The sequence below is a fragment of the Gossypium hirsutum genome, chromosome D08 (assembly GCF_007990345.1).
Source record: "Gossypium hirsutum isolate 1008001.06 chromosome D08, Gossypium_hirsutum_v2.1, whole genome shotgun sequence".
NCBI classification, from domain to species: Eukaryota; Viridiplantae; Streptophyta; class Magnoliopsida; order Malvales; family Malvaceae; genus Gossypium; species Gossypium hirsutum.
In genome coordinates, this window is record NC_053444.1 from 13,310,508 (window position 1) to 13,322,533 (window position 12,026).

Here is a 12,026-nt window from a genome sequence, read left to right on the forward strand (position 1 = left end):
TTTTGAGACCCGGTCTCAGCAGTAAGTGCAGTCGGTGTCTCACTCGTATCCAGATTGGGCATACTACCTATCGAGGACGACTCAAATCGAGCCCTTTTATGGCACTTGCCGCTCCCACGAGTTCCATGTGCACTCAGAGTTTGTTTAACTACACTACAAAGTTTTATGTATCAATTCAGATGTTCCATTAACAGACATTTTATGCTTGGAATATTATCAGAAGAATTTACAGAGTTTCATTTTAGTCTAACTATTTCAGAGTAGTTCTAATGGTTTCAGAGTTTTTTAAACTAAGAGTTTAACTAAGTCAGAAGTACTTATAGGATCGACGCTGGAGGTTCAGTATTTCACAGATTTTTTCAAATTGATGTAGAAATATACTTTACTCAAAAAATAATTTTCTCAAAAATTTTGAACCCTAAATTTCACAACCTGAGTTTTGCAACCTGACTCTGATACTACTAAATGTAACACCCCAAACCCGGCCTAGACATTATGGCCAAATCTGAAGTTGTTACTTAATATAATTAAAAATTTGGTTATTGAGTAAATGGAAAATCGTCATAAACTTTCAAAACCCCGATTTTATTCAAAATAGCTTCTTATTCATTTTATTTACGAAAAATGATGTTTTGTTTATATTTTCTAGATCTTATAATTTTCGCAGCGAAAGACTCCTTAAAAAGGGATATTTGATAACCACAATTTGTTATTGGAAAACCTTTAATTTGATAGATATGCGAATTTTGTTGACTAAAACAATTGTGTAGTCTTAAGAAAAATACAAGAATAAGTTTTAAAAACAGCTAAATAATCCAAAAAGTCTAGAGAGTCCAAAAATTTATAGAACCAAAGTACCAAAATTTAAATAAATCAATTTAAATAGGTTATTTAATCGAGCTCTTGTTTGCACCGACCCGCCTAAGTCTGAGGATTACCTGAAAATATCAGCCAAACATAGAGTGAGTTTTTGAAACTTAGTGTATACCGAATAACTTAAAGCAGTTAAATGCATATTAGACAGATTTATTAGAAACATATTTACAACAGAACAGAACATATACGACATATGATCCTACCCTTAACCGCTACACACCATCTTTGACCATCCCAACGCACCATGTGGGTATAAAACACACATCCATCCCTACACACCACTTAGTGTCAACAGGACACTTTACAGAATAATTGTAGTTGAGCTATCGGATCAATAGTCGATTTATTGCCTTTTTATAGAATCACTTCCTCCGCATATTATTTACAACCCAACCCAGATGCAGATAGAGAAAATGTCATACATATTTAGAGCAAGAATTATACATGTTATAGTTTTACATGCCCAACATATCAGATACAAATCATAACCTTAATATCAATTTTCGGGTTTATTTATCAATTGATCATCTTAATTACTCTTACAAATAGCAGAAACTATACTAAAAAATGTCTAGATTTCATGTTTTACAGTACATTTACTCACATACCAACCCTACAGAAGACCCACAGTCCATTGGGACCTCGCGTACGACCTTAGGGAAAATTTTAGTATTTTCCCAAATAGCCTAGCCTGTGTGGCCCACATGGCCAGGAACACAACCCACACACGATCGTGTGGCCCATACGCCCATGTGGTCCACATGGCCCAAATAGCCCAAACCGTGTGTCACATGCGGTCCAGCACACGGTCTGTCAGACAGACGTGTGTCATGCACGACCTACCATACAGTCGTGTGGCGTCGATAGTAAACTTTTTTGGCTTTCACCGATTGTTGTTTTTTCGTGTTTTTTTATACACACCTGGTTCGATTTTAATGCGAATACCATCACGAGACCTCTAGGCCCTAGAAACGTCATTCAAAAGATCAATTCTTATTATCGATTCACCAATTACCAAAAACCCCAATCAACACCATTGATAGCATTAACCCTTAACAAACCGAAATTAAACCTTCTAATGCTCAATCACTTACCTAGACAGATACAACAATCCAATCACAACTACACAGTAGAAGACGAGTTCTGACCCCCTTGATTATCACCTATTAACGAAAGTTCACAAAATTAACCCCCACACCAAAAGAACAAATTCACCATTAATCAAAAGGAAAGGAAAAAAGGAAAAGAAAGAGCGGAACGTGAAACACCAAATGGGAAAATATGGGAGTAAAGGAATTTGGAAAATAAAAATATAATAATATTTTAATAAAATAAACCCAAAATAAAAACTACCCCAACACTAATCCCTAACTAACAGGTTTGTTTAAAAAAATTAATCCAATCCAACTTCCTCTTCACAGGCAACAATTAATAACCTTAACAAAAAAGAAAAAAAAAAGAGAAGATAATACCCTCTTGCACACACAAAGTCTCATACTCAAAACCCTCCACATTCTTCCCACAACACTTATCCACTAAACCATATCAAATTACTTGTCAAAAGTTTAACAAATCAAAAACATAAATTTTGGGACGTTACACACTATTTAAACAAATACTCATATTTATATAATAAAATATTCATATTTACATACTAGGTTAAAATATGTCATAAATTCTTATGCTCTTTGTAAATTTGAAATTTAGTCCATGTACTTTTATTTTTAGGTTAGTCCTACTTTTTAGATATCAAAATTTAGGTTCAACTGTTAGCATTATTAAAAATATTTTGTTAAATTCATATTCATTATAACGTCATTTTTAGTTATATGAATATAGAGTATTTTTTATTTAAAAATGTGGCATTAACAAAATTGACAAAAGAATTTAACAATGTTAACAATTGAACGTGATTTTCAAATCTGAAAAGTAGGACTAAATTCTTCAAAATAAAAGTACTGGTCTAAATTCCAAATTTGTGAAGAGTACATAAACTTATAGCATATTTTAACCTCTATACTACACAACATTTATTATTAATATATTTATAATTGTAATAAATATTTATTATTAAAATATTAATATTGAATATTTTTCAATAATATATGAAGAATATTATTTAAAATTATTATTTTTAAAACTTATTATTAAAATAAAATTGAAATATCAAATAATTTATTAAAATTATTAATTATACCAATAATTAATTATATGATTAGATATAGATAATTAAATATGTATGTTTAATAATATTGAAAATTATAATATTTTATATTAATATTTTATTAATTTTAAATATTTTAAAAATAAAAATTTATTATTAATATAATAATATTAAGTATGACTTAAATTAATTTTTATATTAAAATAAAATTATCTATAAAGGAGCTTTTTTCTGGAAATTGATTTAGAATTTGGATAAGTCATTTTATAGAAAAAATAGTTTATTTTCTGTTGACCTAGCTGTTTTCTATGAAACAAGCACATGAAAATGTAGAAAATATTTTCCGAAAGTCATTTTCAGTCAAAAAAGCATAACCTAAAAGGCGAAGGAAAATTGAAAAAGAGCATTGAGTGTTTTTAAGAAGGCATAATGACTTATTTGGCTTTATAACTTTATAGAAAAAAATCATTTTAGCATTCTATTTAATTTTTGGCCTCTTTTAACCTTTGAATTTGCATTGTTTGTTAAATCACCCCAAAATGGATGAAAAAATTAATATTTTTAACTTTGCTGATGTGGCATACATGTGAATTGTCACGTGGATGCCACCTTAGCGATTAATTAATTTTTAAAATACAAAAAAAATCAAAAATATATTTTTATAATTATTATAATTTTTTAAAATTTTAAAAATTAATTAATTGTTAGTATGGCATACACGTAGAAAAAAAACATTAATTTCTCATTTATTTTTAGACGATTTGACAAACAACACAAATTTAAAAGTTAAAAAAAAGCTAAAATTTAAATGAAGAGCTAAAACAATACAAAGAAGAATTTTTCCTTGGATAGTCTCTCCCCCACCTAAACCTATTCGGCAAATTTTGCATTGGAACAGCTGTGTAAGACCTATTTGCCCTCTCCCTTACTTTTTATAAATAATCTATTATATACAACAAAAATTACACTAAGATACATTATAATATATATTAGTTTTAAAGGAAATAAAAAGATTTCAAATGGCAAATGATATCTCCACTGCAACAACTAATCTTAGCAATGAACGAGAGGGTTTACATATGTCAAATATATACATGATTTTGAAGGAGGGTGTGATTGCCGGTTCCACAATGATGGGTCAATGGTGCTAATTATATTACTTTCGACTTTCTTCTTTTCTTCCCTTTTTCAGCCCCCAAAGCACTCATCAAAATAACCTTTTTCCAACAATCAAATTAAGGTTTTTTAGCTTGTTTCCATTGACTCCAAAATGTTATTAGCATGGATTCTAACCAAAAACAAACTAATAATAATATTATTATTATTATTATAAGAATAACTACATAATTTAATATCAACATGCTTCAACTATAAGTCTTTTAGATAACACATGTCTAATCAAACAACATAGTGGGTCTAATTACATCCTACCAGGCATCCAACCCAAATGATTAATTCAATGTTTATGATTACCCAAGGCCAGAATTTTGAATAAACCAATATTTTCTTTGAAACATTATCACAAAGCTACCACATGAAACTGAAACTATTTAGTTAAGTAGTGGTATGGTATTTAGTGATTGTGTTGAAGGAGTGGTACCACCATTTTCTATTTGTCATAATGGTTATTTTGATAGAATTATGGGTATTTTTGTAAACTGAAAATGTTATCCATTGTTGGTTCATTGAGTAAAAACTATTGCTTGCTTCACATGCCGTCATTGTATTTATTCATTGAGAACAAAGACAAAATACACATTGGACTTGGGATACATACCCTACATTCATCTTTCTCTCTCACACTCTCTCTTTCTTTTTAGTTTAGGGTTCTCCAACATTCTAAGCAGGATATCATCTTCATCTCTGCAAATCTAATCCAATCGTTAAATACCCACTTTCCAATCCTCTTTGTTTCATTGAAAGGGGGGTTGAAAAGGCAAAAGAATTCATCATTGTTGTGTGCTTTGGGTGTATATGTAGAGCTCTGTTTCATCCCCTGTTCATGGCTGCTGCAGCTACTGCTTCCGAAACCTTTAAAAGAAAAGAGAGTGATAATAACAGTAACAACGAAGTTAGCAGGAAAGAGATAGAGGCCGCCATTGCCAAGGCCGTGGAGCTTAGAGCTTTACATGCAGCTTTGATGCTAGGGAGCAGCCCTGCAAATCTCAAGTACCCATCTTTTTCATCCCCTGTTTCACGCCCTGCTTCTCACTTCTCTGCTCAGGACTACCCTGTTTTCACTCCTGTGAGTTGATGTTTCTCTTCTCTTTTCATTAATCCTTCTTACCATTATATTTGATGTCATCTTCTATATGTTAGTCATTTATTAGTTATTTCTGTCCTACATGGTTATAGAGAATTTTTAATAAATATAATGATATTTTTTAAAAGGAAATTAACGTTTTCACTGTTACATGGAAATTATATTCTTTATTACATAAAATTTACACCATAGGCAAGAATCAGAAGTTAGAAAAGAACATAGGAATAGGATGATGGAATGTATTAACCAATAATCCTATAATACTTTGTAATAGAGGTCCAACCAACCTAATTCTATACTATACTATAATATAATTCCTGCTCTCTCTTTTTTTTTTTTTCTTTTTCTTTTAGTAATTAGTTGTTAAAACAACGGGAATCCACTTTTACCAACATCTAACAAACAAAACAGGACAAATGTCCATCTTATTCCACCCTCAATCCTGCAATCTTATTTCATTGTTGTTATTATTATTATTTTTACTTTGTTTTACCTTTAACTTTTGTAAGAATATTTAACATGACATGTTGGCATGTAAATAAATTGAAAGGAGAGGTAGATTTTTGGTATATTTGAAATTTATGGCTGTAACTTTTAATTTTAAATTTGTATTTTTTTAAGAGTATAACGTGTTTTATCAATACACTTAATACTTATTCGTAAAGAACAACATATTTCAGTTCATCGTAATATTAGATGTGATACGTAATAAAAAAATTAAAATATAATATAATATGAAAAATATTATAAATAAATATATAAATGTTTTGAAAATACTATGAATTATTAAAATATAAAAAAATTAAAATATTTTGAGATGAAAAAGAAAATATATGAAATATGGGGTGTAGATGGGAGGAAGGTGAGGAAAAAAGGAGAAGCAAACATTGTGGAATGGTGGTGGGACTGAGGAGTAAGTGTAGTATATTTCATTTGAGCCAAAAGGCTGGAAATGAAAAGGAAAGGGTTCTCGTCGGGCTACAGCTAACCCTCAATCATCTTGTTTTATATAGCTTAAAATATTTTCCAAATTCTTTTATTAGAGTAAAAATTTGTTTTTCTTTTATTTTTAAAAAATAGTTTTTTATTTTTTTGAATTTAAAAATGCAATTCTTCTAAGGCTGTTAAATTTTTTAAATACAAGTTCATTAAAATGTCGTTTTTTTTGCTCAATATTTTTTTATTACATGATTATTAGGTAAGTATTTTTTATTTTAAAATAAAAAAAAGTTGAAAATTAAAAATTTTGAAAGTAAAATAAAAAATTAAAATTTATAGGGATTTGGAGTATGATTTAAACTTTGATGTAATTCGTGTATAAATAATTATATTTAACAGATAATGTCATCCATCAGGTTTGAAGTCGAAATTTAGTATTTATTTTCTTATCGTAGTCAAAATTATTGTATTTAAGGGGGGTTTTCTTTTAGGGAGAAAAGTTTGGATCTTTAAGGTTTAATTGAGGCATGATTAGTAGCAATGGTGTAGAATGCTCTTTTTGCATGTGGCCGGGCTTACTTTAAGGTAGGGGTTGTTGGTTTTAAACCTGTTTTTTCCTTTAACTAATATTTTTCCTAACAAAAGTAGTTATGAAAAGCAACAACTCTCATATAAATTATTTCCCTTATTCTTACATGGAATTCCATTTTCAATTTTTTTTAAAAAAATTTCTAAACCTACTCCATATAGAGAAAAAAAATATTTTATGTATTCCTAAAAATTTAATTACACATGTATGTGTATGAAAACTATATATTTAGAACACATGTACATGTTTAAAAATATCATATAATAGTTATAAAAAATGCATACAATAAATAACCACACATATGAAATATGTACAAAATTAAAATAAAAAATAATTTAATTTGTGAGTAAAAGAAAATTGAAATAGGTAAATACACACATGCCAATTATTTAGCACCTAAAAAATTATCAAGTTAGTGAAAAAAATTTAATATTAAAAATCTATTTTTTAAAATTAAATATTAAGTTGATTTATAACATCAACATAATGACTGAAAAATTTGGTGAGAGAAAATATTTTATGTTAAAAGTTATTATTTTTTTAAATTTTACTCAAAAATTATTATTTGTATAGTGATAAAGAATTTATTTATAATTCTATTAAAGATTGGTTTAATTCCTAGACATGTTAATTTTAATTCTTTTATTTTAAAACTATATAAAAGTATAAAAATACAAAAAAAGGCCATCAAAATAATAAAAGTAGTCATTTAATAAAAAAATATATTAGTTATTTTCTAACTAAATTAGTACCTGATTAACTCGTGACATTAACTTAATCAGAAATTTTATTAATAGTATAGATATAGATATATAATACTAATATGATAGTTTTATTTCAACAATTTATTAATGATTATATTGTAATAAATAGCTGAATTTCTTTTATGTTTGAATGAAAATAATATATATTTGATTTGAAATAAGTTTTTTTGAATAATGTGACAAACATTTTTTTTAATAACTCTATAATCAAAGAAAGTGGCATGTTTGGTCCCACTATGACATTATGTCCTCACAAAATTTCTCTACTTTAAAGTAAAACTAAAAGGTAGAAAGGAAAAATGAAAAAGAGCTATTGGCCAAATTTTGCATTGGAACAGCTTGGTAAAGACCCACTTTTTTACTTTCTATAAATAATGTATATACTACTATATATATTTCCTATTATTTTTAAGGGAGAAAAAAAGGATTTCAAATGCCAAATGATATCTCATTTTAACTTTCCTACGTTGCAATCAATCACAGGGTTTACATATATCAAATATATTTTCAAGTTTTAGAGCCTTTTTCTATTTTTTTTTTGGCTTATTTAATCTTTCGTTTAAATTAATTTTATATTTTAGTCACCCTACTAATATCATCTGGTAGAATAATAAATTTAGTTTTTAATGTTGATCCATTTTGTTAATTTAATCTAGATTTTTAAAAAATTGACAAATTTAATTTTTAATATAAATTTAAAATAAAAATTATAAGAAGTACATTTCAAAATTCTTAAAATTTAATAAATGTTATCTCATTCATTTTATAAATAAAAAATTAGAAAATTAATTATTTTTTCAAGGTATGGCAAAGCAGCTCCACCATCTTCTAACCAAGTAGCATGCTAACCCCTGGTTTCCCTCTCAATCAAATGTACGCCATTAATTTAATTTTACTACTAGTGCTTATCTTCAACTAAGATTCAAACAATTTTATAATCAACCCAGAAAAGCTTATTTACATAAAATAAAAATAAATACCTTTTTTTCTTACCTTAAAAACTTACAATTCATCATCCTCATCGAAATCAGGCCACCAGTTCCTCTGCTTCGTGGCACTGGTGATCTTGAACTCATCTTCGTCGTTGTCAGGATTTTGAGGATCGAATCTGAACCTCCATTTGTGCGGTGAAAGCCAGTGGAATTGCAACGTGCAATGTTGTTAGTCTTAGGCTGAGTAAAATTCGTTTTGATTCGAGAAAATAAAAAAAAATGAATTTCGAGCTAATCAAATCGAGTTATTCAAGTCAACTTGAATAAGTAATTCGAGTTTCGAGTTTGAGTCAAATTAAATTTTACAATTCGAATAACAGATTAATGTGAATACTTTTTGCTTCTTGTTAATTTTGAAAATGAGCAAATTGGTGTCTCTTAATAAAATTTATATATTTTTAAAAAATTCTAAAATTCTAAAAATACATAAAGAAATTTAAAATTTAGAAAAAAAATATATAATAATTTTAGGACCTAAATAGATTAATTAATGATTCAAGTTTATGATACTAAAGTATCTTTTTATTATTATTTTGTTTTAAAATTTTTTTTCAAATTTATATGGTTTCAAATTTTTGTGTTCTAATATGAAATTAGTTTTACTGTAACAATATTTTAATTTGACATGTTCAATTTTTAATTTAACTTGAACAATTTCACTATATTCGATTCGAAAAATTTTAAATCGAATTATGATGATAAAATATGACTCGTCAACTTGATTAACTTGAAATTTTTTTACTCAATTCGATCGAATACTCACCCCTAATCAATCTTTAGTGAGAATTTTAACAATTTTCTAATTAATAAAAGAGAAGTTAACTAGATTAGGTTATTTTTTAATTTGATAGAAAAGTGTAGTTAAAAATTTAACATGTCCTTTTCATTTTAGCTCAATCATTTTTTAAATAATTAATTAGAAAATTAATATATTTTATAATTTTATAATATTTTATATATTTTTGAAAAAAATTAAATTTTATTTTTAGATTCAATATCAAATTGATAAAATATATAAATATTAAAAGTTAAATTTACTGAACTTTTTAAAACTAGAACTAAATTAACAAAATGAGTAAATATTGAAAGTTAAATTTGTCATTATACTAAGTCACATCAGAATTTTATTTGGTGACCAAAAACATTTTAATAATAAAAAGATTAAAATGCAAAATTGATTTAACGGGAGTGACTAAATTAACAAAAAAAAAAATCAACGCTAAAACTTAGATCACTATTTGAGTAGTTTACTCTAAGTTTAAATGAGTTGTTTGATATGCATGTGTTTCTGAGGTTTCTTTTTTCGGTTGCCATCTTGTTTGTTAAATTCTACTTTCTAAGTGAAAAAGAAGTCTATTGCGATGAACGATTTATAAGTTGATAACCTGTGTTAGCATTGTTTTCTTCCCCCTTAGTTGCTTGTCTTGACTGAGTCTTTTCATCTCCTACGAAACTCCTTGTTAATTAAAACAAATTCTTGAAGCTGATTTTGTTAGAGTTGGAGTTCAGTGTGAAAAGTGAGTTTATGTGAACATTTTGACAGAGTTATGAAGATGAAGCACTAACTGGCTACCATACAAATAACCAAGTATTATCTGAAAGTGGCCCCGAAACTGTTTTATCAGATTACAAGGAGGAGATTTGGGGTTCAAGGAAAGTATTTTCTCCGGCTTTGCCTGCCTTTGAATCTCATGTATGTCCCGCTGATGATCATAAATCAATTCCCGATTCTTGTGCAAACCACATCACTCTCCTTCGAACATCACCCGGATCTACATTTTACAAGTCCAGTAGGAGCAGGCGAAACAGTTTGGGGGATTTCAAGTCTCTCTCAACTTGCAATAGATGCAAGCCCGCCGTTATAACCACCGATTCCGATACCCTGGTTAGGAACATCAAGAATTCCAATACGGTGATGCCGCTCACCGACTCCCACTCCTCTGTTCAACCGCAGCCCAAGAACCGAGGGGTGATTTCATGGTTATTCCCTAAGTTGAAGAAGAAACACAAGAACGAGAGTTCGCCAGCTCCGACAGAATCCGAGGAAGTTTCGCAAATATTCAAGGACTTGGGCATGTTGTCGATTGAAAAACTGAAGAGAGAGCTGATGGAAGCACATGAGAATAGGGATGCTGCATTGATGGAAGTTGCTGAGATGAGATCTTCATTAGGACAGCTTAACCAGAAGTTGGAGTATCTAGAAACCTATTGTGAAGAGCTGAAGAAAGCCTTGGGGCAAGCAACACAAACAAAGGATTCTCAAATCAATGAAAAGCTCGGGAAAGGGAAATCCGTCAACCCGATGCCAGTGGATGAAGAGGTAATGGTAGAGGGTTTCTTGCAGATAGTATCCGAAGCAAGATTGTCAGTGAAACAGTTGTGCAAGGCACTTGTTGCACAAATGGAAGAGAGTGATACGACTTTAATGGACAACTTGAATTTGGTGCTTCAACCATATAAACTTTCATTGAATTCCAAGTACTCGAAGACGGTATTATACCATTTGGAAGCAATCATAAACCAATCATTGTACCAAGATTTTGAGAATTGTGTGTTCCAGAAAAACGGGTCCCCAAAGCTGTTGGACCCTCAACAAGATCGCCAAGCCCAGTTTTCCTCCTATGTTGCACTTAGAAACCTCAGCTGGAATGAAGTGGTTAGGAAAGGGACTAAATATTACAGTGAAGAATTCAGTAAGTTTTGTGATCAGAAGATGAGTTTAATCATTTCAACGTTGAATTGGACCAGACCCTGGCCTGAACAGCTGCTTCAAGCTTTCTTCGTTGCAGCTAAATGCATATGGTTGCTTCATTTACTAGCTTTCTCATTCAGTCCACCATTAGGGATTTTAAGGGTTGAAGAAAATACAACCTTTGATCCACAGTACATGGAAGATATGTTGATGGAAAGGCAAAAGTCACATGGAGGGAGTCGGGTTAAGATAATGGTAATGCCAGGATTCTATGTTCAAGGAAGGGTTTTAAGGTGTAAGGTGATATGCAGATATAAAATTGTAGCTTAAGCAACTTTTGGTTCTTTTCTCAATTGCTTCTTTTTCAAGGGCTTCGTGTATCAAAAGTTTGTAACTACCAAATACGTCTTAATAAATAAGGGTGCTAATAGGCTTTTTTTTTTTTTAATAATAGCCTTGATCAGTATTATTAGTTTCATGTTATGAATGCTATTAAGTGGATGTTCAACCTTTTACTTCTCATTTTTCTTAGCTCTTCACATTTCATCTCATGGTAACATTTTTCCTATTTATATATTAAAAAATGAGAAGTCTAATCTCCCTATATATATATATATATATATAGGAGTATACTACTTCTAATGATGATGAAAAATAAGAGAAATGCAATAGAAATCCCCTTTATACACATCTATTATTATACACACACATATATATATATATGTGTGTGTGTGTGTTTGTGTGTGT

The 12,026-nt window shown here is 29.2% G+C and overlaps 1 protein-coding gene across 1 annotated transcript; it reads left to right on the top strand.

The window, feature by feature from the left end:
• The first annotated feature begins 4,765 nt into the window (after positions 1–4,765).
• Positions 4,766–11,801, top strand: LOC107913854 (IRK-interacting protein). Its single transcript, XM_016842516.2, has 2 exons — positions 4,766–5,285; positions 10,131–11,801. The coding sequence occupies exons 1-2, from the start codon at positions 5,043–5,045 to the stop codon at positions 11,607–11,609; spliced, it is 1,722 nt and encodes a 573-aa protein (XP_016698005.1). The 5' UTR covers positions 4,766–5,042; the 3' UTR covers positions 11,610–11,801.
• The last annotated feature ends 225 nt before the right edge of the window (positions 11,802–12,026 follow it).